The sequence below is a fragment of the Scyliorhinus torazame genome, chromosome 15 (assembly GCF_047496885.1).
Source record: "Scyliorhinus torazame isolate Kashiwa2021f chromosome 15, sScyTor2.1, whole genome shotgun sequence".
NCBI classification, from domain to species: Eukaryota; Metazoa; Chordata; class Chondrichthyes; order Carcharhiniformes; family Scyliorhinidae; genus Scyliorhinus; species Scyliorhinus torazame.
In genome coordinates this window covers 86,171,186-86,194,310 of record NC_092721.1, presented here as the reverse complement: position 1 = coordinate 86,194,310, position 23,125 = coordinate 86,171,186, and the positions used below count along the sequence as shown (strand labels likewise).

At 45.4% G+C, this 23,125-nt stretch overlaps 1 protein-coding gene across 1 annotated transcript in view; it reads left to right on the top strand.

Moving 5' to 3' along the window:
• arhgap42a (Rho GTPase activating protein 42a) overlaps positions 1–23,125 on the top strand; it is a 572,455-nt gene that overhangs the window by 198,048 nt on the left and 351,282 nt on the right. The window contains exon 3 of the mRNA XM_072476376.1: positions 15,614–15,675. Within this exon, the coding sequence (XP_072332477.1) occupies positions 15,614–15,675 (62 nt within the window). The remainder of the gene's footprint in view (positions 1–15,613; positions 15,676–23,125) is intronic.

Sequence of the window (23,125 nt, the reverse complement as noted above, 5' to 3'; positions counted from 1 at the left end):
GGTGGGTAAATGTAGTGTGAGTGAATCATTTGTGTCGCCTTTCTGTTGAACATTTAATTTAAGATACATTCCTTGCAGAATTGCATGATTTTGAGTGAGGTACCGTTCTCAAATGCAGATTGTTCACTAAAGATCGTTGTGTGTTAGTAATCCTAATACTTGCTCAATAGATGCCATAAAAGGGGGTTTAGGGGTTTATTGTTCTTGGTTTTATTTGTTTAATCTTTTAGTCGCCATAGTCCCAGATGTCCATAGGCTGCTTTCCCCTTTGAGGAGCTGACTGATGGTGATTTAACCTGAGAATCACCACACATTAGGCGAGGGGCATAGTTGAGGAAACGGGGCCTTCATGAATAACCTCAGCCAGTACAGGGATTGAATCTGTGCTGTTGACCTCATTCTGCATCCTGAACCAGCTGTCCAGCTAACTGAGCTAAACCAGCCCTATTTGTTTCATACACCGTTGGGAAACAATGGGCGGGATTCTCCGGTTGCTAACGCCGGAATTGCGTTCGGAGAATCCCCGTTTGCACCAAAATCGGAGTGGCTCTGCTTTTGCAATGCTCTGCCCCCTCAAAAACAGTGTATTTTATGCCGCACGCCTTCGGGATGGCCTCAGGATGTCACCTGAGGCCCTACCCTGATGCTCCGCCCCCAATGGGTGAGCCTGCCTAGAATATTAGGAGACTGTGCTCGGGTACCTGTAGTGATATTCAGATATCAATATACATGATCAATGTATGAAATGTAGTACAGTCATTTCAACACTAGATGGCTCACAGTCAGATACTATAAGAACTAATTTCCCACCTTTTCTACTCACATGATGATGTGATTCAGAACAGTGAACAAGCAAGACATAGAATAGCTAGAGTGAGAGAAGATAGAACTAGTTTGTTATAATAGTGTATAGTTATATAGTTATCTGTATTGTTTATCCTTCTTGACCTGCTTCAGACATCATTGCCTGTTGCTACTCGGGCTTTTGCTGTTTCCGGCAACCTGTGACGGGCCGCCTTCCTCGTCATCTGGGAGATAGCCTGTAGAAAGGCAGGATTGTCTGGAGCCTGCAGTATCTAGGCTTCAAGTTTGGCTCCTTTTCACTCACCCAGCTAGTCCGAAGCCCTGTGCCTGGTTTCCATCTAGATGCTTCATTTCCACCACGCCCTTCCCTTTTGAAGTCGTGGAGGACCAGAACTGAATGTTCTATCTGCTCGTATATGATTGTGCAAGGAAACATTGTTCTTTGACTGGGGTGTGCAAGGAGACATTGTTCTTTGAGTGGGGTGCGCATGGGGACATTGCTCTTTGACTGCGGTGCACATGGGGACATTGCTCTTTGACTGAGCTGTGCATGGAGACATTGCTCTTTGACTGGGGTGCGCATGGAGATATTGCTCTTTGACTGAGCTGTGCATGGAGACATTGCTCTTTGACTGAGCTGTGCATGGAGACATTGCTCTTTGACTGGGGTGCGCATGGAGATATTGCTCTTTGACTGAGCTGTGCATGGAGACATTGCTCTTTGACTGAGCTGTGCATGGAGACATTGCTCTTTGACTGAGGTGCACATGGAGATATTGCTCTTTGACTGGGGTGAACATGGGGACATTGCTCTTTGACTGAGCTGTGCATGGAGACATTGCTCTTTGACTGGGGTGCGCATGGAGATATTGCTCTTTGACTGAGCTGTGCATGGAGACATTGCTCTTTGACTGAGCTGTGCATGGAGACATTGCTCTTTGACTGGGGTGCGCATGGAGATATTGCTCTTTGACTGAGCTGTGCATGGAGACATTGCTCTTTGACTGAGGTGCACATGGAGATATTGCTCTTTGACTGGGGTGCACATGGGGACATTGCTCTTTGACTGGGGTGTACATGGAGACATTGTCTTTGACTGAGGTGTGCATGGAGACATTGCTCTTTGACTTGGGTGTGCATGGGGACATTGCTCTTTGACTAGGATGCACATGGGGATATTGTTCTTTGACTGGGGTGCACATGGGCATATTGCTCTTTGACTGCTGTTTAATTGGGTGCTCATCGGGGCATTGCACTTTGACTGGGGTGCACATGAGGATATTGCTTTTTGACTGCTGTTTAACTGGGTGTTCATCGGGGCATTGCTCTTTGACTGCGGTGCACATGGGGACATTGTTCTTTGACTTGGGGCGCGCATGAAGACATTGCTCTTTGATTGGAGTGCACATGGAAATATTGCTCCTTGACTGGGGTGCACATGGTGACATTGCTCTTTGACTGGGGTGCACATGGGGACATTGCTCTTTGACTGGGGTGTGCATGGAGACATTGCTCTTTGACTGGGGTGTGCACGGAGACATTGCTCTTTAACTGGGGTGCGCATGGGGATATTGCTTTTTCGGGTGCACATGGGGGCATTGCTCTTTAACTGGTGTGCGCCTGGGGACATGGGCTCTATGACTGGGGTGCGTCTGGAGACATTGCTCTTTGACAGCGGTGCTCATAAGGACATTGCTCTTTGACTGGGGTGTGCATGGAGACATTACTCTTTGACTGGTGTGCGCATGGAGACATTGCTCTTTGACCAGGGGTGCATGGGGACATTGTTCTTTGACTGGGTTACACATGGAGACATTGCTCTTTGACTGGAGTGCTCATAGGAACATTGCTCTTTGACTGGGGTGCGCATGGAGACATTGCTCTTTAAGACCATAAGACCATAAGACATAGGAGCGGAAGTAAAGCCATTCGGCCCATCGAGTCCACTCCACCATTCAATCATGGCTGATTTCAAATCCATTTACCCGCTCTCTCTCCATAGCCCTTAATTCCTCAAGAAATCAAGAATTTATCAACTTCTGTCTTAAAGACACTCAACGTCCCGGCCTCCACCGCCCTCTGTGGCAATGAATTCCACAGACCCACCACTCTCTGGCTGAAGAAATTTCTCCTCATCTCTGTTCTAAAGTGGCTCCCTTTTATTCTAAGGCTGTGCCCCCGGGTCCTAGTCTCCCCTGCTAATGGAAACAACTTCCCCACGTCCACCCTATCTAAGCCATTCATTATCTTGTAAGTTTCTATTAGATCTCCCCTCAACCTCTTAAACTCCAATGAATATAATCCCAGGATCCTCAGACGTTCATCGTATGTTAGGCCTACCATTCCTGGGATCATCCGTGTGAATCTCCGCTGGACCCGCTCCAGTGCCACTATGTCCTTCCTAAGGTGTGGGGCCCAAAATTGCTCACAGTATTCTAAATGGGGCCTAACTAGTGCTTTATAAAGCTTCAGAAGTACATCCCTGTTTTTATATTCCAAGCCTCTTGAGATGAATGACAACATTGCATTTGGTTTCTTAATTACGGACTCAACCTGCAAGTTTACCTTTGGAGAATCCTGGACTAGGACTCCCATGTCCTTTTGCACTTCAGAATTATGAATTTTGTCACCGTTTAGAAAATAGTCCATGCCTCTATTCTTTTTTCCAAAGTGCAAGACCTCGCACTTGCCCACGTTGAATTTCATCAGCCGTTTCTTGGACCACTCTCCTAAACTGTCTAAATCTTTCTGCAGCCTACCCACCTCCTCCATACTACCTGCCCCTCCACCTATCTTTGTATCATCGGCAAATGTAGCCAGAATGCCCCCAGTCCTGTCATCTAGCATGTGCATGTACACGGAGACATTGCTCTTTAACTGGTATGCGCCCCTTGCTCTTTGACTAGGGGTGCATGGAGACATTGCTCTTTGACTGGGGTGCTCATGGGGACATTGCTCTTTGACTGGTGTGCGCATGGAGACATTGCTCTTTGACTGGGGCGTGCATGGAGACATTGCTTTTTGACTGGGGTGCAAATGGGGATATTGCTGTTTGACTGGGGTGCGCATGGAAACATTGTTGTTTGACTGGGGTGGCGCATAGAGACATTGCTCTTTGACTGGGGTGTACATGGGGACATTGGTCTTTGACTGGGGTGTGCATGGAGACATTGCTCTTTGACTGGGGTGTGCATGGAGACATTGCTCTTTGACTGGGGTGCTCATGGGGGCATTGCTCTTTGACTGGGGTGCACATGAGGGATATTGCTCTTTGACTGAGGTGCTCATGGGGGCATTGCTCTTTGACTGGGGCGCGCATGAGGGCATTGCTCTTTGACCGGGGCGATGACAGCCATGTGCAAGAATCCTCCCTCTAATATTATGGAGCTTGTCTCTATTTGAGACTCTAGAGACCATTGCCTGAGAGGTATAGAAAGAAGAACCACATGAGCCCTTGTCAGACATGACCAATCACCAGGGAGTTTTGAGTCGGGAGTTTCCTGCCGTCCATCAACCATGCTACTTGGAGGCATTGACCTACTTACCTATCTCCCTTCCTCCTTCTCTCCCTCCTTCCCTCTGACCGCAGCAGGTAGCTAATAGCACAGAATGAACTATAACTCCAAACATTGCTGGGGCCTCGATTTTATAAAACCCATGAGTCAGGAAAAAATCTGCTAGCATGTGGACTTAACCTTGGAGAAGACAACACAACTTGTTATGTATTATGTGTTTTGGTTGGCTTACTGTATTTTTCAAGCCAGTGCATTGTGGGATTGCAGGATCCATGTTTTCTTATTTGTTCCACTGCAACAGCAATAAAGAACATTTGCAATGTTAATCACCCCCTGTGTCTACTTGTGCACTGATTTATCTTTAAAGATACCAGGACCAAAAACACAACACTATTGAGCATGGTTCTCATCCAGTTGCCTGTCTTACCTATGTTGCTCTTTTATCTTTATCAATAATAACTACAAGAGGCAAGTATGTTCCGTGTATTGGTCAAATGACCACACAACCAGCATATTAGTTCAATTATTGTTTATTACTAAACACAGGCTTGGTTCTATGTGTAATAATCTACATGTGGCTACACATTAAACTATACCTAACAGTTTAAATGACCTTTACTTAACTTTCAAGTGACCGGCTCTGTGCAGGTTAGACAAGGCCTTTGTCTGAATCCCCATGTGCGGCGACTGGAAGTTGTCAGGTACTTCTAGGCTGCGGCTCGTCCTTCAGGTAGTAATCGTGGGTCCGTGAACTTGACTGGTTGATGGTGCTGCAGTTGGTAGGTGCTTTAGTGTGTACTGGAAGCTACATACATTAATACACAGGGCTCTGTTCTTTGGAAACAGAACAAACATATATGCACATTTCACCTGTTTCAGCTGAGCAAAATAAGTGATAGCCTTTCGCTACTTCATTCCACAGGACAATGCCTTGACCAGTCAGAGCTAAGCTGCCTGGTTTGAATTTCAAACGATGCTTGGAAGTTAATTGTCAGTCACTATCCATGTGCATTCTCCATGTCAACGCCTCTACAAATCAGTGTCTGCTTGCCAACTAATCAGCACTCTCTTCTCCTAAAGTATAAAGTTATTCTTTCCCTGATACTGCTTTCTTGTGCTTGTCCTGATGAGTGCAAAACACATCTTTTTTCAGCAATAGTTGCTTATTTCTTAACTCCCTAGCTCCAGGCAAGGATCAATTAACAGACTAGCATAACCAAACACAGGTGAAACAAACAATCGAACACCACTTGCGATGTGAGGTTACGGGTCGTGTTAAGAAATTAATAACGGTTATCTTTTTTGTCGTTTAGAGTGTTAATTGCTCATTAAGTAATGTTTAGTGTATGTCGATTTTGGTTTGTTTGTTATAGTGAAGGTCTTAAAACTTGAAATCTTTAGTGCGATTCCTTTAAATTCTTTCAAATCTGTTTTTAAAAATGATCAGTTTCCATGGGGATTCTAACAGAGCAAAGCGGAGCAGGAGAAGCTAGTTTGCACATCTTTGACCTCTCTTAAAGTGTGTCCAAGGATGTGAGGAAAAATATTGAACCAAAAATATGTTAAATAACTCATGAAACTTAGCATGAGTTGCAGGGGCCATTTATGTTATCAAGCTCTTCAGAGTGCTGTAGCCAGAGTGCTTTAGCAGTCTTATGTCCAAAATTGCTGGTTGTGTGTGCCTGACCTTGCACTGCATATAACCAGAGTCATTTACCCTGTTATGTAGTTAAACGTGTTACATAATTTATTTTCACATAAACAATTTTAACTTCGTATCGAACCTTTTAACATAGAAAATTACTCCAAAACACTTTATCAGTGCAGGTTTTTAAAGAGAGGTAGAAAAGCAGAGCTTTGGGGAGGGAATTCTGATAGTTGGGTCCAAGATGATTGCATTGTACCTGCCAAAGCGACCAGAACTTGAGGAATTCAGAGTTCTTAGATGGTTGTAGGGTTCGAGCAGGTTTCAGAGAAAGCGAGTGGAATGATGCAATAAAGTAGATTTTAAACACAACAGTTAGAATGTTAAATTTTAGATATTGGATGGGTAGTTAGGCATTAGAGGTCAGTAGCATTTGGGTAGTCTGTGTGTCTTGGTGTGGGTAGGAAGGAAACATCGAGTTTTGGATCAGCTGAAACTTATGGATGGCATGCCCTACAGGAGAGCATTATATAATAGTTGAGTTTGGAGCTGCCAAAAGTGTGGACGATAGCTTTTGACAGAAGGTGGGTGAATGCAGGAGCAGAATTTAGTGATGTGATGGTGGTGGCAGTAGGTGGTCTTTGTGGTGATGGGGTCAGAATCTCCGTTGTGGGACAAAAAGAATTCAGAGGCTACAAGTAGGATGGCACGGTAGCACAGTGGTTAGCACTGTTGCTTCATAGGGCCAGGGACCAGGGTTTGATTCCTGGCTTGAGTCACTGTCTGTGCGGAGTCTGCACGTTCTCCCAGTATCTGCGTGGGTTTCCTCCCACAAGTCCCGAAAGACATGCAGAAATTGGTCATTCTGAATTCTCCCTCAGTGTACCAAAGAGGCGGCGTAGTGTGGCGACGAGGGGATTTTCACAGTAACTTCATTACAGTGTTAATGTAAGCCTACTTGTGACATTAATAAAGATTATTATTATTAGTTAGGTTCTACCTTAGATAGTAGCGGTTGGGCTGGAATCAATGGTGAGGGTACATATTTGTGGCAAGGCTGGGGATAATGATGTTGGTCTCTGCAAAGTTTAACAAGAGGAAATTCTAGCTTACCAGGGCTGGATGTTAAATGAATTACCTGACATCATAGGATTGAGTGAGGTAGAACTGGCTGTTTTTACTATGCATATGTAACCTGACCTAATTTCTTTGCATGATGTCTCCAAATGGAAGTATGCAAATGAGGAAAAGGAGGGGGCTAATGATAGATCCTTGTGGTTACTCCAGAGGTATCTATGACACGGGTGGGAGGAGCGAATGGGGGCCAGATCATTTATTAAAAGTCTGATCAGCAAAAGTTCATTCGGCCTATGAAGTCTATGACGTATTGATCTCACAAAATTCCCTTCTGACCGTATCTTCCAATCCATTTTTTCCCCAACAACATATAATTGTTCTGAAATAATTTATAGTGAAACCTAAAGGACTAGAATCAGGTATCCTTCATTTTCACAGTGGTCATTGTATATACTGTACGAAATAGTTGTGCCAACGATCTTGAAAAATCAGCTGAGAACTGGGATTTGGAAATCGATTTAACACACTAATATTTGAAGTTAGGGATCCCTCACCTTCTGAATTTTTGGTGTATGTTTGGATTCCTCCCTGAATGCTGTCTTTAGCAGCCGAGGAGATCAGCTCCTTTCCTGCCACAGCAGCATCCATTCATGCCCCTGCTCCATTACATTGCTGGCTGTTCAGAGAAACTTCTGGTTCGGCAGCATAGCGATGGGTTGCTGGGGAGCTGTGGCACAGATCAAAACCACAGATTGCAACAGGTGCTCGTTTTGACACTTTATGACTTATAGTGATTTGTGTAAGCGTAAGGCATAAAGATGTTACGAGTGGGAACCTGTTTATAATACTTCATTAAAGTCATAATTTAATCTAATTAATTAGTTTAAAAATATTAAAATGAAACCAAGTATATTAATTATACTGCATAAAATTTCACTAAACATAAAATAAGGCGAGATGGAAATGGCAGTGTTTAGTAATTAGGAAGCCAGCAGTAGGAGAACTATGGACAATACTCTACTTATGCAGTAATTCTCTCCCAATCTAGTTGGTGCTGGGACCACCAACACGTCCGGGCCTTGCTTGGGCTGGCTTTATATGTAGGTCTAGCGAGCTCCAGCTGGGTTGCCTCTGACCCCTACTTGGAAAGCTCGTACTCCACAGGTCCCACAGGGAGATCGACACTGGCTTCCCGTGGTTCTCTTGGGTGTTATGATCCAATGCAATAGGTGTGCCATTTTGGAGTTTCTGGAGAGTACAGTATCTAGCCCTAAGCCTACTGGAAAATATGGCCAAGTTACAAAAGACACTAACCTGATGATAAATGTGGCCAAGTAACAAAGATACCAAAGAAGTCACAGAGGCTCTCCTGAGAATATCGAGAAATGCAGTTTCTACAGCAGGATGCTGGACTGCAGGCGGCCCCTAGCTTCAAAAGGAGATCATTAGCAGCTACGTGATAAGGCAAAAGATAACAGCTATGTGACAAGGAAAGCCGAATGAAGGGGCTACATAACTTTTGTAGTCACAGAAGCTGTTAATCTGGAAGTAGTTTTATGGCATAATGGAATAAATTGATCCCGTTTACTGGATCTGTGAAACACAACCTCTGCAGCCAGAGGGTAATAAAACTGACATCATCGAATCTTTGGAAATCTAGAAGAAATAGTATAAAGAAGCAGGGATACAAAGTTCATCAGTGAAAAACCTGGGAACAACCATCGCAGAAGAGTACCCTGAGTCAAAGACTCAGTGAGCAGTGAAGCAGCTTTTGAGAAAGCCTGGCCAACTGTTCTGACTGGGGTGACGTTTGAGTTCGACACGTGAGTTGATCAACAGCTATTGCTTGTTGGCTTCGCTTTCTCAACCTTGCTCCATGCCTGAGGTGTGATGATCCTCAGGTTAAACCACCACTAGTCAGCTCTCCCCTTCATGGAGGAAAGCAGCCTATGGTCATCTGGGACTATGGCGACTTTACCTTTATTGAGTTAAAAGGCGGCAGGGTAGCACAGTGGTTAACAATGTTACTTCACAGTGCCAGGGACCCGGGTTCGATTCTTTTTCTAAAAAATAAATTTAGAGTACCCAATTATTATTTTTTTCCAATTAAGGGGCAATTTAGCACCCCCTCCCCCCCTCCCCCCCCCGGTGGCAATGCTGATCCCCACTTCAATAAAATTCGCTGCCGTGCAATCAGAGAGGCAAAGGCCACAACATCGGCCTTCCTCCTCACCATGAGCTCCGGCTTCTCTGAAACCCCAAATGTCGCCACCAAAGGGTCCGGGTCCTCCACCTCCTCTACTATCCTGGCGAAGACCGCGAACACTCCCGCCAAGAATCTTCCCAATTTTTCGCAACCCCAAAACATGTGCGTGTGATTCGCTGGCCCCCACCCACACCTCTCACACTCATCTGCTACCCCCGAAAGAAGCCACTCATTCTCGCCTGAGTCATATGCACTCTGTACACCACCTTAAACTGCATCAGGCTTATCCTTGAACAAGAGGAGATCCCATTTACTCTACGCAGTACCTCACTCCATATTCCCCAATTGATTTCTCCTCCCAACTTTGCTTCACATTTCTCCTTGATCTTCATCACCCGCTCGCCTCCCTGCTCCCTGAGCCGCTTGTGTCTATCCCCAATTCTTCCCTCCCCTTCCACATCTAGAAGCAGCAGTTGCTCCAGCAGGATGTATCCAGGTAACCTAGGGAACCCCCTCCAGACGTTTTGCACAAAGTCCCTAACCTGCAGATACCTGAACTCACTCGCCCTCGGCAACTCTACCCTCTCCCTTAGTTCCTCCAGACTGGTGAACCCTTCCTCCAAATACAGATCCCTCACCTTGACCAGCCCTACTTCCCTCCACCTCCTGTATACACTATCCATCCCCCCCCGGCTCAAACCTATGATTCTCACACAGCGGCGTCAACACCGCTATCCCTTCCATCCTAAAATGGTTCCTCAACTGATTCCATATCTTCACTGTGGACTGCATTACAGGGCACCCTGAATACCTACTCGGAGCCATTGGTAACGCTGTTGTCACCATAGCCCTCAAACTAGACCCCTTACAAGATTACTCCTCCATCCTAACTCACTCTACCTCTTCTCCTTCCCACCACTGCCGCACCTTGTCCACATTTGCCGTTCAATAATAATGAAGCAAGTTCGGCAACGCCAACCCCCCCCTGCTGCCTCTGTAGCAGGGTCCTCCCCACCCTCGGCACCTTCCCCGCCCATACAAAGTCCGAAATGATCGTGTCTACTTTCCGAAAGAAGGCTTTTGGTATAAAGATTGTGAGAAGCTGAAAAATAAACAGGAACCTCGGCAGAATATTCATTTTTGCCACTTGGACCCTCCCCGCCAACCTTTTAAGATCCTCCCTGGTCTCCTCCCCCAGCTTTGTTAAGTTCCACTTATGGAGTCCCACCCATTGCCTCGTTACCTGAATCTGCAAATATCTAAACCTGTCCCTCGCTACCGTAAATGGCACCCCCCCCCTAAATTAGCCCACTGTCCCAGCTCATTCACCGGGAAAACCTTGCTTTTCCCTACATTCAGTTTGTGTCCCGAGAACCCTCCAAACCTCCCCAGCATGCCCATTATCCTTCTCACACTCGCGAACGGATCCATAACATGCAGAAAGAGGACATTGGCATGGAGCAACACCCGAATGCTCCCTCTGTCCCCTCATCATTCCCTGCCACTCTGCCGACCCCCTAAAAGCCATCCCCAATGGTGCTATGGCCAGCCCAAACAGCAACGGCGACGGTGGACATTCCTGCGTAAGTCAAAGCTTCGTGAGCTCATATCATTCGTTTTCACCCTTGTCCTTGGTGCCACATACAGCAACCGCACCCATGCCAAAAATGTCGGCCCAAACCCAAACCTTCCCAAAACCTCGAACAAGGACCGCCACTCCACCCGATCAAACGCCTTCTCTGCGTCCATGGACACCATCACCTCCGGTACCAGAGCCCCCGACGGATTCATCACCACATTCAACAGCCGTCTCATATTACTCGCAAGCTGCCTGTCCTTCACAAAGCCTGTGTGATCCTCGGCAACCAACCCCGGGATGCAATCCTCCATCCTCCCTGCCAACAACTTAGCCAACACTTTCACATCCATGTTCAATAGTGATATGGATCGACAGGACTCACATTCCACCGGGTCCTTCCCTTTTTTCCGAATTAGTGTGATTACTGCCTGTGTCATCGTCTCCGGCAACTCCATCTTCTCCAGTGCTTCATTAAACGCCCCCAACAAATATGGTGCCAGGACCGTCGCAAATTTCTTATTACATTCTGCCGGGTACCTATCCGGGTCAGGGGCCTTCCCCGACTTCATACCCTTGATACTATCCAGCACCTCCCTCAGCCCCAGGCGCTCCTCCAATGCCTGCCTCTTTGCTTCCTCCACCTGGGGAAATTCCAGCTTGTCCAGAAACCGCCCCATACCCCCCTCCTCTACCCTTGGGTCCCCTTCATAAAGTCCCTGGTAGTACTTCCGAAACGCCCAGTTTATCTTCCCTGGCTCCGACACCACATCCCTAGCCCCTGCCCATATCTTTAATATTTCCCTGGACGCGGCCTGCCTCCACAGCTGGTGTGCCAGCATGCGGCTCGCCTTCTCCCCATACTCATATTGCACCCCTCGTGCCCTAAGCAGTTGCCCTACTGGCCTCCCAGTTTTCAGCCTGTCAAACTCCCCTGCAACTTTTTCCTCCTCACCAATCCCTCCGTGGTAGGCACCCTCGAATATTTCCTGTCCATCTCCACTATCTCGCTCACTAGACGGCCTTGTTCCTCCCTCCTTTCCCTATCCGCAAGAGCCTTAAACAAAATAATTTCCCCCTGGACCACTGCCTTCAGTGCTTTCGAAATAATGGACGCCGACACCTCCCCATTCTGATTAAACTCCACGTACTCCATAATCGCCACCCGCACCTTTTCACAAAAACTTCCATCCGCCAACAACCCTGAGTCAAACCTCCACCCCAGCCTTTGCTCTCGCCCCGATCTAAACCGAATCTCCAGCCAGTGGAGCGCATGGTCCGATATAACTATCCCCGCATACGCTGCCCTCTCCACCCCAACTAAAATCTCCTGACTCACTACAAAGTAGTCAATCTTTGAATACACCTTATGTACATGTGAAACGAAGGAATACTTCTTTCCTCCTGTGTTCTGAAAAGGCCATGGGTCCACCATACACAACCTCTCCATAAACCCCCCCAGCTCCTCGCCATTTGGACCCTACCCATCGACCTGGGTCTCGACCTATCCACCCTCGGCACTAGGACACAGTTAAAATCTCCTCCTATGATCAACTGGTGCGTGGCCAAATCCGGGATTGCTGCCAGCAACCCCTTATAAAATCCATATCATCCCAATTTGGGCATACACATTTACCAACACCACTGGTGCCCCTTCCAATACCCCACTCACAATCACATCTCCCACCCGGATTCCTCACCTCCTTCGCATTGGCAAATCCCATTTCTTTGCTCATTAAAATCCCCACTCCCCTCAATTTCGAAGCAAACCCAGAGTGGAAAACCTGCCCGACCCACCCCTTCCTTAACCTAACCTGGCCCTTCACACGGAGGTGCGTCTTCTGCAGAAAGACAACTCCCGCTTTCAAGCTCCTGAGGCGCGTGAACACCCGCAACCTTTTAACCGGCCCATTCAGTCCCCGGACATTCCATGTTACCAGCCGTACCGGAGGCTTACGCCTCCATTCCCCTATACTGTCCGTCATTCTCCCCACTTAACTCCAGTCCCGTTCATTCCACCCTGTACCTAGCCCATTCCAGATGGCTCCCTACTCCGACCCTGACCATGTTATCTCTCCCCCCCTGCTACGTCGTGTCAACCCCCCCCCCCCCCCCCCCCCCTCCCCACCCCTCTCCTCCTCCTCTCTCTTCCTTCCCCCAATGGTCATATTGCCTACGTGCCTGACATCACATCGCCATTAAGCTTGTGTGGTAGGCGAAACGTCTCATAGGCCTGTTGGAGGAAAATGCACTCATGTTGCTACTGAGTAGTATTAGCTGAAAAGATTAGCTTCACTTGTTGCACAAATGTTTAATATATTTAGCCGTTCCGAGGTAATTTTTCGGTACTTTTCAGGCTGTCCAGCCATTGCACCATTTTTGAATTAAACAAAAGCGTGGGGAGTAGTTCCACAGCCCGTGCTGATCAGTCAACTTGCCAACTAGTCAACTCCCTTTTCTCAGTAAAAAATGTTTGTCCCTCTGAATTTAGACATTCTTGTGCCTGTCCTAATGAGTGCAAGGTGAAAAGCTTTTTTCAGCAATACTTGAGCTTTGTACTCCCAAGCGACTAAATCAAATGTAATTTATTTTAAGTGATTAACTTCATTTTGTGAGCAGAAGTTTGTTTGTTTGTTTACATCATATCATGGGCGGCACTGTAGTTCAGTGGTTAGCACTGTTGCTTCACAGCGCCAGGGTCCCAGGTTCGATTCCCGGCTTGGGTCACTGTCTATGCGGAGTCTGCACGTTCTCCCTTTGTCTGTGTGGCTTTCCTCCGGATGCTGCAGTTTCCTCCCACAAGTCCCGAAAGACATGCTGTTAGGTCATTTGGACATTCTGAATTCTCCCTCACTGTACCCTGAGAGGCAACAGAATGTGGCGTCTAGGGGCTTTTCACAGTAACTTCATTGCAGTGTTAATGTAAACCTACTTGTGACAATAAAGATTATTATAAATGTTTTGTTATGTTTCCTTTCTAACATAAGCGGCTTCCTTGTGTTGCATTTGTCAAGGAAGGTCGAGACGTGTAAATAACTTCAACTCATTTATTAACACTATGTACACTTTTATAACTTGAGTTCGACACTACTGCTAATCCTATTATAACTATATAACTGACTAACCATCTGCTGTCTTCCACGTGGTGGGTGTAATATTGAATCAACCCTGTGCCTCTCCTCACTGACTGTCTCCACTGGCCAAAGGGGCTGATCATGTGTGTGGTGTCCTTTATGTATGGGTTGGTGTAATGCCCCCCTGTGGTCGTGTCACCTCCTTGTGTATCGTGAATATCCATTGGTCGCCTCCTATCTAACTTATCTATTGGTTGAGTGTGTGTGTGTGGTGTTTCTGGTGCTCCCTCTAGTGTCTGTCTTGCTTACATGTATTTACAGTGATGCACATCACCACAATAAAGATTATTATTATCAGATGATTTATCTGCTTGAAGTCATTTACTTGGTTCTACAATATTCCGGCTACTAACTGATGCTTATGAAAGGACGTAATTTTAACAGGCGGCGGGATTCTCCATAGCCCGATGGCGAAATCGGGAACGGTGATCGGGTGGCGAATGATTTTCGACGCCGGAATCGGGACAGGCTCCATTTTGATGCCGGTTCGTGATGCTCCGCCTCCTCCAAACTGGCATCATTGGGTCAAGCGCCGTGGCAAGCCGCAATGATATTGGCGCGTCATCAGCCGGCTCACTCGTGACGTTCCGCCTCCAATGGACCGAGTTCTGAACAGCGCGGGCCACGTGTGGTCCCAGTGGTCATGACTATGGCATGCCGACTGTGGACAGTTCCAGCGCCGAGATCCGCACCGCTGCCCGGGAGGCTTCTGCTGGGCCAAGGGGCGGGGGGGGGGGGGGGGGGGGGGGGGAGGGGCGGGGGGGGGGGGAGGGGTGGGCATGTATGCGGTCCAGCCTGGCTGGTGCCATGTTTCCCCGTGACCGGTGGGCTGTAGGCGTGTGCGGCTTGTCAGCCCAGTGCATGCACGGCCCGGGACCCGCTGATTCTCCGGCCATTCTCCACACGATCTGCAGGTATTCCACGCAGCGCCAGTGCTATCCCCTCACCGGTACCGGAATCGGTGAGGGATTCGAGACGATTTTTCCGCCGTGGACCACCACGGATTCTCCATTGGCCCCAGCACTTAGCATCAGAAACAGAGAAGCCAGCCCATGGTCTCTAGTATAATATAGTCTTCTGATAAGGTCCCCATGGCACATGTTATAGCAGGACCCAGTGCATAATAAAAACCAAAGGAATTTTAGGTCATAAAAAATTCCTTACTCTGTCTTTATTTTCCTTTTTCTGTTCCAGAATTCTTTTCAGTAGAGAATGATCAGAGCAAGGTAAATTATTAAAATGTTGTTGTTAACAAGTTCCATTTACCGATGCTCAGTTTTGTAGTGCATTCATTTATTGCGATAACCTTGCCATCGGAATTTCACACTACTCAAACACATCCAATACATTTTGATATTTCCCAGCTTCTGTGAATTTGCAGTGTTATTAAAATCATTTTTTCACACCAAAGCATTGTCTGATTTGTGTGCTGTTTGTTAAACTGTACTCAAGGTGCAGAGTCTTTCTATTCTCAATATTGACTGTGTCACGTTTTGTATAATGCATTCTCATGTAATATTGGAACATTTACAAATGTCCATTTGTACTGATTTTAAGCAATTCTTCAAAATAATTTGTTCCAGTAGTGAATTGTGGGTTAAAAGTTATATGAGATGTGATTTTCCAGAGTTCACATGTGAAACCTATGTTTTCCAGCTCAGTCCTTCAAAGAGTTTGCACAGCTTCTCCATACAGTTGAAGAAGAGCGAAGAAGATTGGTGAGAATTATCTTCATTTTAAAATTCTTACAGAAACAGGAATGTGGCCATATGGATAAAACGATGATTGGAGGCAAAAAGCAAGCACTAGGGGTAAAGAGATGTTTCTCCGGTTGAAAAGATGTGGTGCGCCACATGTGTGTGTTTTGGAACCAGTGTTTTTTGCTAAATGCAAGAATGACAGGACTTGCTAGATTAAATACTATCAACATTTGCTAATGACACCAAGATTGGGACTAGAGGAATGTCAAAGTGATGAAGATAGTAGAACAATTGTGGAGGATATAGATGTTGTGGTACCCTATTATAAGTAGATGTTAGTAATGAGGAAAATGGACTCACTAGAATATTCCAGGCATATATTCTTGAAGGGTTATGATAAAGTAAACAGTGACAGATGCTTTCTACTGCTCAGTACTCCATTTTCTTAACAGCTCAGATTTACAATAATACTGAATATTAACTCTGGACCCAACAAATCGTGTTATAGTTTGGTAAAGAACCTCATGCTGATTGCAACATGTGACCTGCCTTCTGCTGATGAATCCTCCTTGTTAAATCGCACTGAGATTAGTAAGGTTATAGAATGTACTGATGGTGAACAAATAAACAATTAGTGGGAAGGACAGGCTGTCATGAGTATTCTACCTCCAATCATGGTGGAACCCAGCAATATAAATGAAAAGGCAAGGCTGAATTGTTCCATCTTCAGCCTGAACTGTTGAGTGGCAATCCTGCTAAACCACCTTCTGAGGCCCCAACACCACAATTCACACAATATGACCTCCAGAAATGGCTAAGCGATTGGACACCGCAAAGGTCAAATGGGTCCTGGCAACACAACCTTAAAAAGCCAGGAAAATCCAATTTGACCAGTTACCGTCCCATTAGTCTGTTCTGCATAATCAACAAAGGGATGTAAGGTTGTTGACAGTGCAATAAAGCAGCCCTCACAGAGCAACAATCTGCTCATCAATGTTCAGTTAGGTTTCAGTGGCATTATCATTGCCACGGCACAATAAGCAACATCCTGGGATTGGAAATTCAACTTGACTAGCCATAAAAAGCATTCTGGCTATAGTAATTTAGAATGGGACAAACCCCTAACCAACCTGATCCAAATATGGTTGTGAAGGTGTTGTATTGGGAAAACTTTTCTTAATAAAAATATTTTTTTTAAACCAAGCTGGTCCAGTACAATTACAAGACTGACATCCAGCTATCCAATCCAACCCAGCTAACTATGTGCCTGAAGACCTGCTCCCAATCAGGAGGACCGTCAGCAGTGCTATCAAGCAGCATCTACTCACCTGTAATCCACTCACTGATGCTCAGTTTGGGTTGTGCAAGGGTACCATTACCTTCAGTCCAGATATGAATGGAAAATTAATTCCATAAGGAGATGATAGAATAATTGCTCGTGATGGGAAAGAAGCACTTTACCAAATGTGGCATTAAGAAACCATAAAAGAATTATAGTCTTTGGGTATTAGGAGAAATGGTCCAGTGGATAAACCGATACTTGCCACAAAGGAAGATTATTTGTGGTTATGGAAGGACAGTCATATCTTTGCAGGCATTTGTCAGCATTCTAGGCGCAACTTCACCAATGAGTTTTCTTGTATCATAAAGCCAGAAGTATTGTTTTCTGATAATTGTGGTTTTCAGTTCCACTCACAAATTCTCAGATGTTGAAGCAGTCCATCACTTTGCACAGGAAAACATGGACAACCTTTTGGGCTTATTTAGTTATTGCCATTTGCACTACACAAGTGGCAGGCAATAACCATCTCCAACAACACAGATCCCAACTACCTACCTGTGACATTTAGTGACATTATCATTGCCATGTCATCACAATCAAAATCCTGAGAGTCAGCTAAGATTGAAAATTCAACTGGAAGAGCCATAAAAGTCGTGTGACCTTGATGGCCGGGGGCTGGGTATTGCTATGTCTCGAAGGAGAACATTAACCTCCCTCCAAAAAATTGAACTCTCAGATTTAACAGAATTATGTACAAGATTTTATATTTTAGACAAAGGATTTGATTGTACATTAATTAAACAAATCAAGTACTATTAATTTAAACTATATTTTGTAAGCACTTATTCTTTAAGCCCAAAATATCCACCAGGAGTTTCCTATACTTTACAGGATCTTGAGAATTCCTTCAGTTCTCCTAGGACCAAACCAGGGTGTGCCACAGCTCTTGGAAATTCACTTTGATCCTCTTCCATATTCCTGAGGTCTGATATTTTTTGGAGTCCTTCCTCTAGAACCAAGCTGGGTGATCCTCTATCTCTGTTTAAGCAGCTCACAATGGTGGGCAGCCCTGTTCAAGTATGACCCTCACTGTTTTGTTGCTCAGTGACTCCCCTTTTGCTTCTGGTATATAGCTTCTGGTGGATTTCTCGCTGTGCTTTTCTCAAAGCGGCTTCTAGGCTCCAACTGCAACTACCCTTTTTTGAGAAAACCGCAGACAGAACCCAACTTGGGAAAAATGCTACAATCTATCCTCGCAGCAATGTGATACAGCTGGATTGTACCAGATAGAGATCCAAACTCATTATCCCACATTTCCAAACATTTCCTTTGTTCTGGGAAACCATATAAATAATTTAACCCCCTTTTGTGAGGGCCACGAAGAATACAGCATAAGTTTGTAGAGTCAAAAGAAATAACTTTATTTACAATTTTATAGATACAGCAGCAGTAGTACTTCACCACTGCTTCACTCCTCTAGCTGGTACCATACTGGCCAGCTCTATTAATACAGGTGAAACTGCTAATGATTTCCCCGCCCACCTCATTGGGGGAGCTCATACTTCCCACGAGTTATGGAATCCCCAATAGTCCACAGCCAATAGTATACAGGCAGGTTATAACACAAAGACAACAGTAAATATCTTGTCTCTACCAACAAAGAAAGGGGTACCTATTAATTAATGTTTTCCCACTTGCCAAAATCTCTTCACTACCTAAAAGGCATGTCAGGAATGTGATGAAATAAATGATCTCCACTTACTGGCATGCGTGCAGCTACAACAACACTTGAGAAGTTCGGATCCATCCAGGACAAAGCAACCAGTTTGATCAGCACCACATCTTAAAATTAAACAGTAAAAATAAATATCAGCGATACATCATGGCTGCAGTGTACACTATATACAGGACACACAATGATACCGTCGGCATCATAGTAGCACAGTGGTTAGCACTGTTGCTTCACAGCACAGCACCAGGGTCCCAGGTTTGATTCCCAGCTTGGGTCACTGTCTGTGTGGAGTCTGCACGTTCTCCCCGTGTCTGCGTGGGCTTTCTCCGGTTTCCTCTCCCAAGTCCCGAAAGACATGCTATTAGGTAATTTGGATATTCTGAATTCTCCCTCAGTGTACCCGAACAAGCGTGAGAATGTGGCAACTAGGGGCTTTTCACAGTAACTTCATTGCAGTGTTAATATAAGCATACTTGTGACAATAAAGGTTATTATAAAGAATATTTTTTTTATTATCATTATAACTCAGCAAGGCTTTCTGGGCAACACCTCTCAAACCCACCATCTAGAAAAGTAGGCAACTAAGTGCATGGAAATATTATTGCTTTCAGGTTCCGCACTAAGTCACATCATCCTGACTTGGACATACTTCGACTTGCAATTATCATCATTGACGCCTAATTCTAAAACTCTACCTAACTGCAATGTGGGAACAAGTTCATCACATGGCTTCTATGGTTCAGGAAGAAGGCCCAGCACCACATTCTTGGGAAGGGGAGAGTGACTTGTAAATGTTAGAGACAGCCACATTCGAAGAATGAAAGTTTAAAAAATTAACTTTAATGAGTAAAATTATTAAAATCTTGTAAGCGTAAGAAATTTTCCTTTATCTCACAACAAAGCAGTTTCTTTTAAAATTAACTTCTTCAATACATGGCTTTGAGCTGGGATATTTCAACTCAAAATTATTTTGACGACTCGAGGTCATCTTCAAAAATTATATTTTTCCTGAAATGCCCATCTTGCCATAATTTGAATCTGTTCTTTTATCTTGGCCATGATTCTTCAGCCGCTCGTTGGTGGATTCTTTGCTGCCATTGGCAGTCCCCCCCCCGCCCCCGGGGTTCCTGCTGGCATAGGTTGGCTTCAATGGGATATCTCATTGACAAGCAGCGGTAATAGAGAATTCCACCGCCAGTGAACGGCGCGCTGCCTCCTGCCACTGAGAAATATGCGGCTGGGAGGCCGGGGAATTCCACCCGTTAGCTGGGGTCCCTGCCCTCGGTTCCCTCTGGCAGGCCTATTAGATTTTGGCACCCCGACCGATTCTCCTGGTCTTCAATTTTCCCTTTTAGCTTCCCCTGTGTTGCCACCAACTTCGTTACCTCCGATTCCAGGGCGGCGATCTGATAGCTCTGGTTAGTTGAGGCCTTCTCCAACTCCTTAATGGTATTCCCCTAGGTCTTCAGTTGCCTCTCCACCTTGTCCAGGGCTGCCTGTATGGCGACCAATGGTTCTGTCATTGCCACCTTGACCGCTGCCTTTGTATCGGCCTTGATGGCTCGATGGCCTCTTTTGGTTCCTTGGCGTGGAACTCTCCCCATCCGCCCCCTGGTGTGGGGGAGCTCCGTGCGCTTCTTAGTCGTCCCTCTCTGTCAGGTGTCTCTGGGGTCCTGTCGCCCCGTGTGTCCGCCATCTCCTCCACTCGTTTCTCCAGGCTTTTGCCACTTTAATTCCTTTTCGACCCCTGGCAGTGCTGCTGTTCGGCATCTCTCGTTCCGTTTTGTTTGAAGAGGGTGAGGGGATGTTTTTTCTTCTGATTCTGGAGGACTATTTGTGATTAAGGGAGCCAAAATTCAAATTCTCAGGCGAGCTACCTTTTGTGCACCCGCTCAGCACATCCCCGTCTCCCGAAGTTCGTGAACCAGCAGTGCTAACCACTACGCCATGCCGCCCTACCGTACCTACCCTTACATGGATAGATTGGTGAAACTGATTTTAGAGAAGTTTGAGAGGAAATTCAACAGTGGTGCCCTTAATCAGAAGGGTCCAAGCAGAGTGAATAGAGGGAAAATGTTCTCTCCTTGGCATAGCGGTCAAGAACCAGAGGGCATAGATATAATATAATTGGTAAAAGAACCAATGGTGCTACAGGGTGAAATATTTTTATGAAGTGATTGGTTATGATCTGGAACACACTGCCTTTAGGTGTGGTGGAGGAATTGCGAACACCAAAAGGGTAAGCATCTAAAGAGCAAATATTTGTAGGATTAATGGACAAAGGCGGGGGAGTGGGACTAGCTAAGTTGCTTTTGTAGAGAGGTGGCACATACTCGACAAGTTTAAATGACCATCTTCTGTGCTTTAACTATGCTCATACCGCTCCATGGTTCTCCTGGATTAGTCTCAGCAGCAAAAACATTATTTCAGATGCCAATGGTTTGCTTTACAGTGATTTTCTTTTGTTACATACATGCTGCCTATGTGTGCATGGGTTACCCACCAAAGTCATGAGGATTCCTTTAAAGAATATCCCTATTACCCAGTAGCCACCCTCCAGTTTGTCGTCGTGGCTTAACTGTGGGAGGCGCAGCAGATTTCTGCAGAATTAAGTGATTGTGGTCTTTTCTAGCATGCTAGGCGTTGACCTGCATGATACAGTGCAGATGGTCTCACACTGGCTCGACATTGAAAACGTAGAATCAGTTTTGGTTGTGGTGCATTCCAAGCTAACGTGCAGTGCCCTCAAAATGGCATGCATGCATTCAATGGAACCCTGCATATTGGGGAAGCCTGTAATCCTTACAAAGCCACTTGGTTGATTTTCTCTGCTTCAATATGGCAAAAGAGAATGAAATGTGTTCTGCATTCTTAGATCACAGATCCTTCGTGACCTTCCTTATGCAACAGCGGATGGCAAGCTGGGAGATGTTGCAAATATCGCTTGCCACAGCCTGAACAGAGCCAGGTGCATTAAATTCATGGTCACAATCACCTTCGTATCCACTAGTGGTGCCATTTTCATTGTGCTCTGAGCCTGCATTTGTGGCTGCAGCAAGTGTCAGATTTCAATGAGGCTCTCCTCAGTGAAGCACAAATCTCTGACACACTGTTCTGCATTGGGCTTGAGATAAGAGAATTGCCCCTGGGACACCTGGGCTGACATCGCCTCCTGTTGAAATTCTTTTTCACCTTCCTTCTTCCTGTTGTAACAGCTTGTCCTGCTTTTTGTCATCTCTACTCATTCTCATCATCATGTAGGCGAAGGTGGATGCATACTACTGCATTCGTGCCCGGGAACAATTGGTTTCTGTAGAATTTTGAAGTATGGGCAAAGTCCATCAGCATAGGCCACATCACTCCCTGTACACTTTAATTTTAGAGGAGTCTAGAAATCCCCATCAAACTATTCCACAATCGCAGAAGAGCTAGCTGATTAACCAGAAAATAATTGATCTTTTTAAAAAATGTTGTTGGAGTGGGGATCCTATCTGCTGAATAGATGTTTAATTGTGCTTCGGTAATGGCATTAGATGGAGCATTGAGCTCCAAAATGGCATCAACGGCATATCAAAACGTTGTTGCATACTGTTGAATGTCACAATCTGTATACTTCTGATGGATGTTCCCAGTGATTGGGTGCTCATGCACTCATCAAAATGGCATCCAGTATGGTTAATAAAGTGCACACATGCAGCAGATGTCAATCTGGTGGCAAAAGAGCATTCTGAGTCATCAGATACTTGCCATAAGAAGTTAAACAACTAATTATTTTGTGCCCATCGAAATCAAAGGAGAACTGTGACTCTGTGTTTGTGACAAATACTGTTATGTTACTGAATGACCGGCTGCTGGGCTCAGAAACAGTAAAATATTCAGTTGCTTAGCAGGTTAATTGAGAGTAACACATTTTTTACTGATTTATTCAAGGAACTCCATTTAAATCCTAAACCTCAATTAAAAGTGTTTTGAGAGCATAGCATTTCCTTATTTTCCCTCCGTTGTTAATTTATCTTAATTATTGTGCTTTTGCGCTAAGCATAGATGGTGACCGGTAATGCAATATGGTTAGAAACTGCACAATATTATGAAAATAAATATGTGCCAAACCTTTCTCATTGTCAGATTATATATTTGTTAAACTAATCAATCAAATTAAATCCACTTGGACATTGTTTCCTCACATACTAGCACCCATCTTGTGATGTCAGATCAGTGTGTGATGAATGTAGAAACTGTTACATATTATATTTTATATAATAATAATCTTTTATTGTCACAAGTTTGAAGTTACTGTGAAAAGCCCCTAGTCGCCACATTCCAAAACCTATTCGGGTAAGCCGGTACGGGAATTGAACCCGCGCTGTTGGCTTTGTTCTGCATTACTAACCAGCTGTCTAGCTCACTGAGCTAAACCGGCCCATCTGTTGCAGTAATGATTTTAAAGCCTGGGT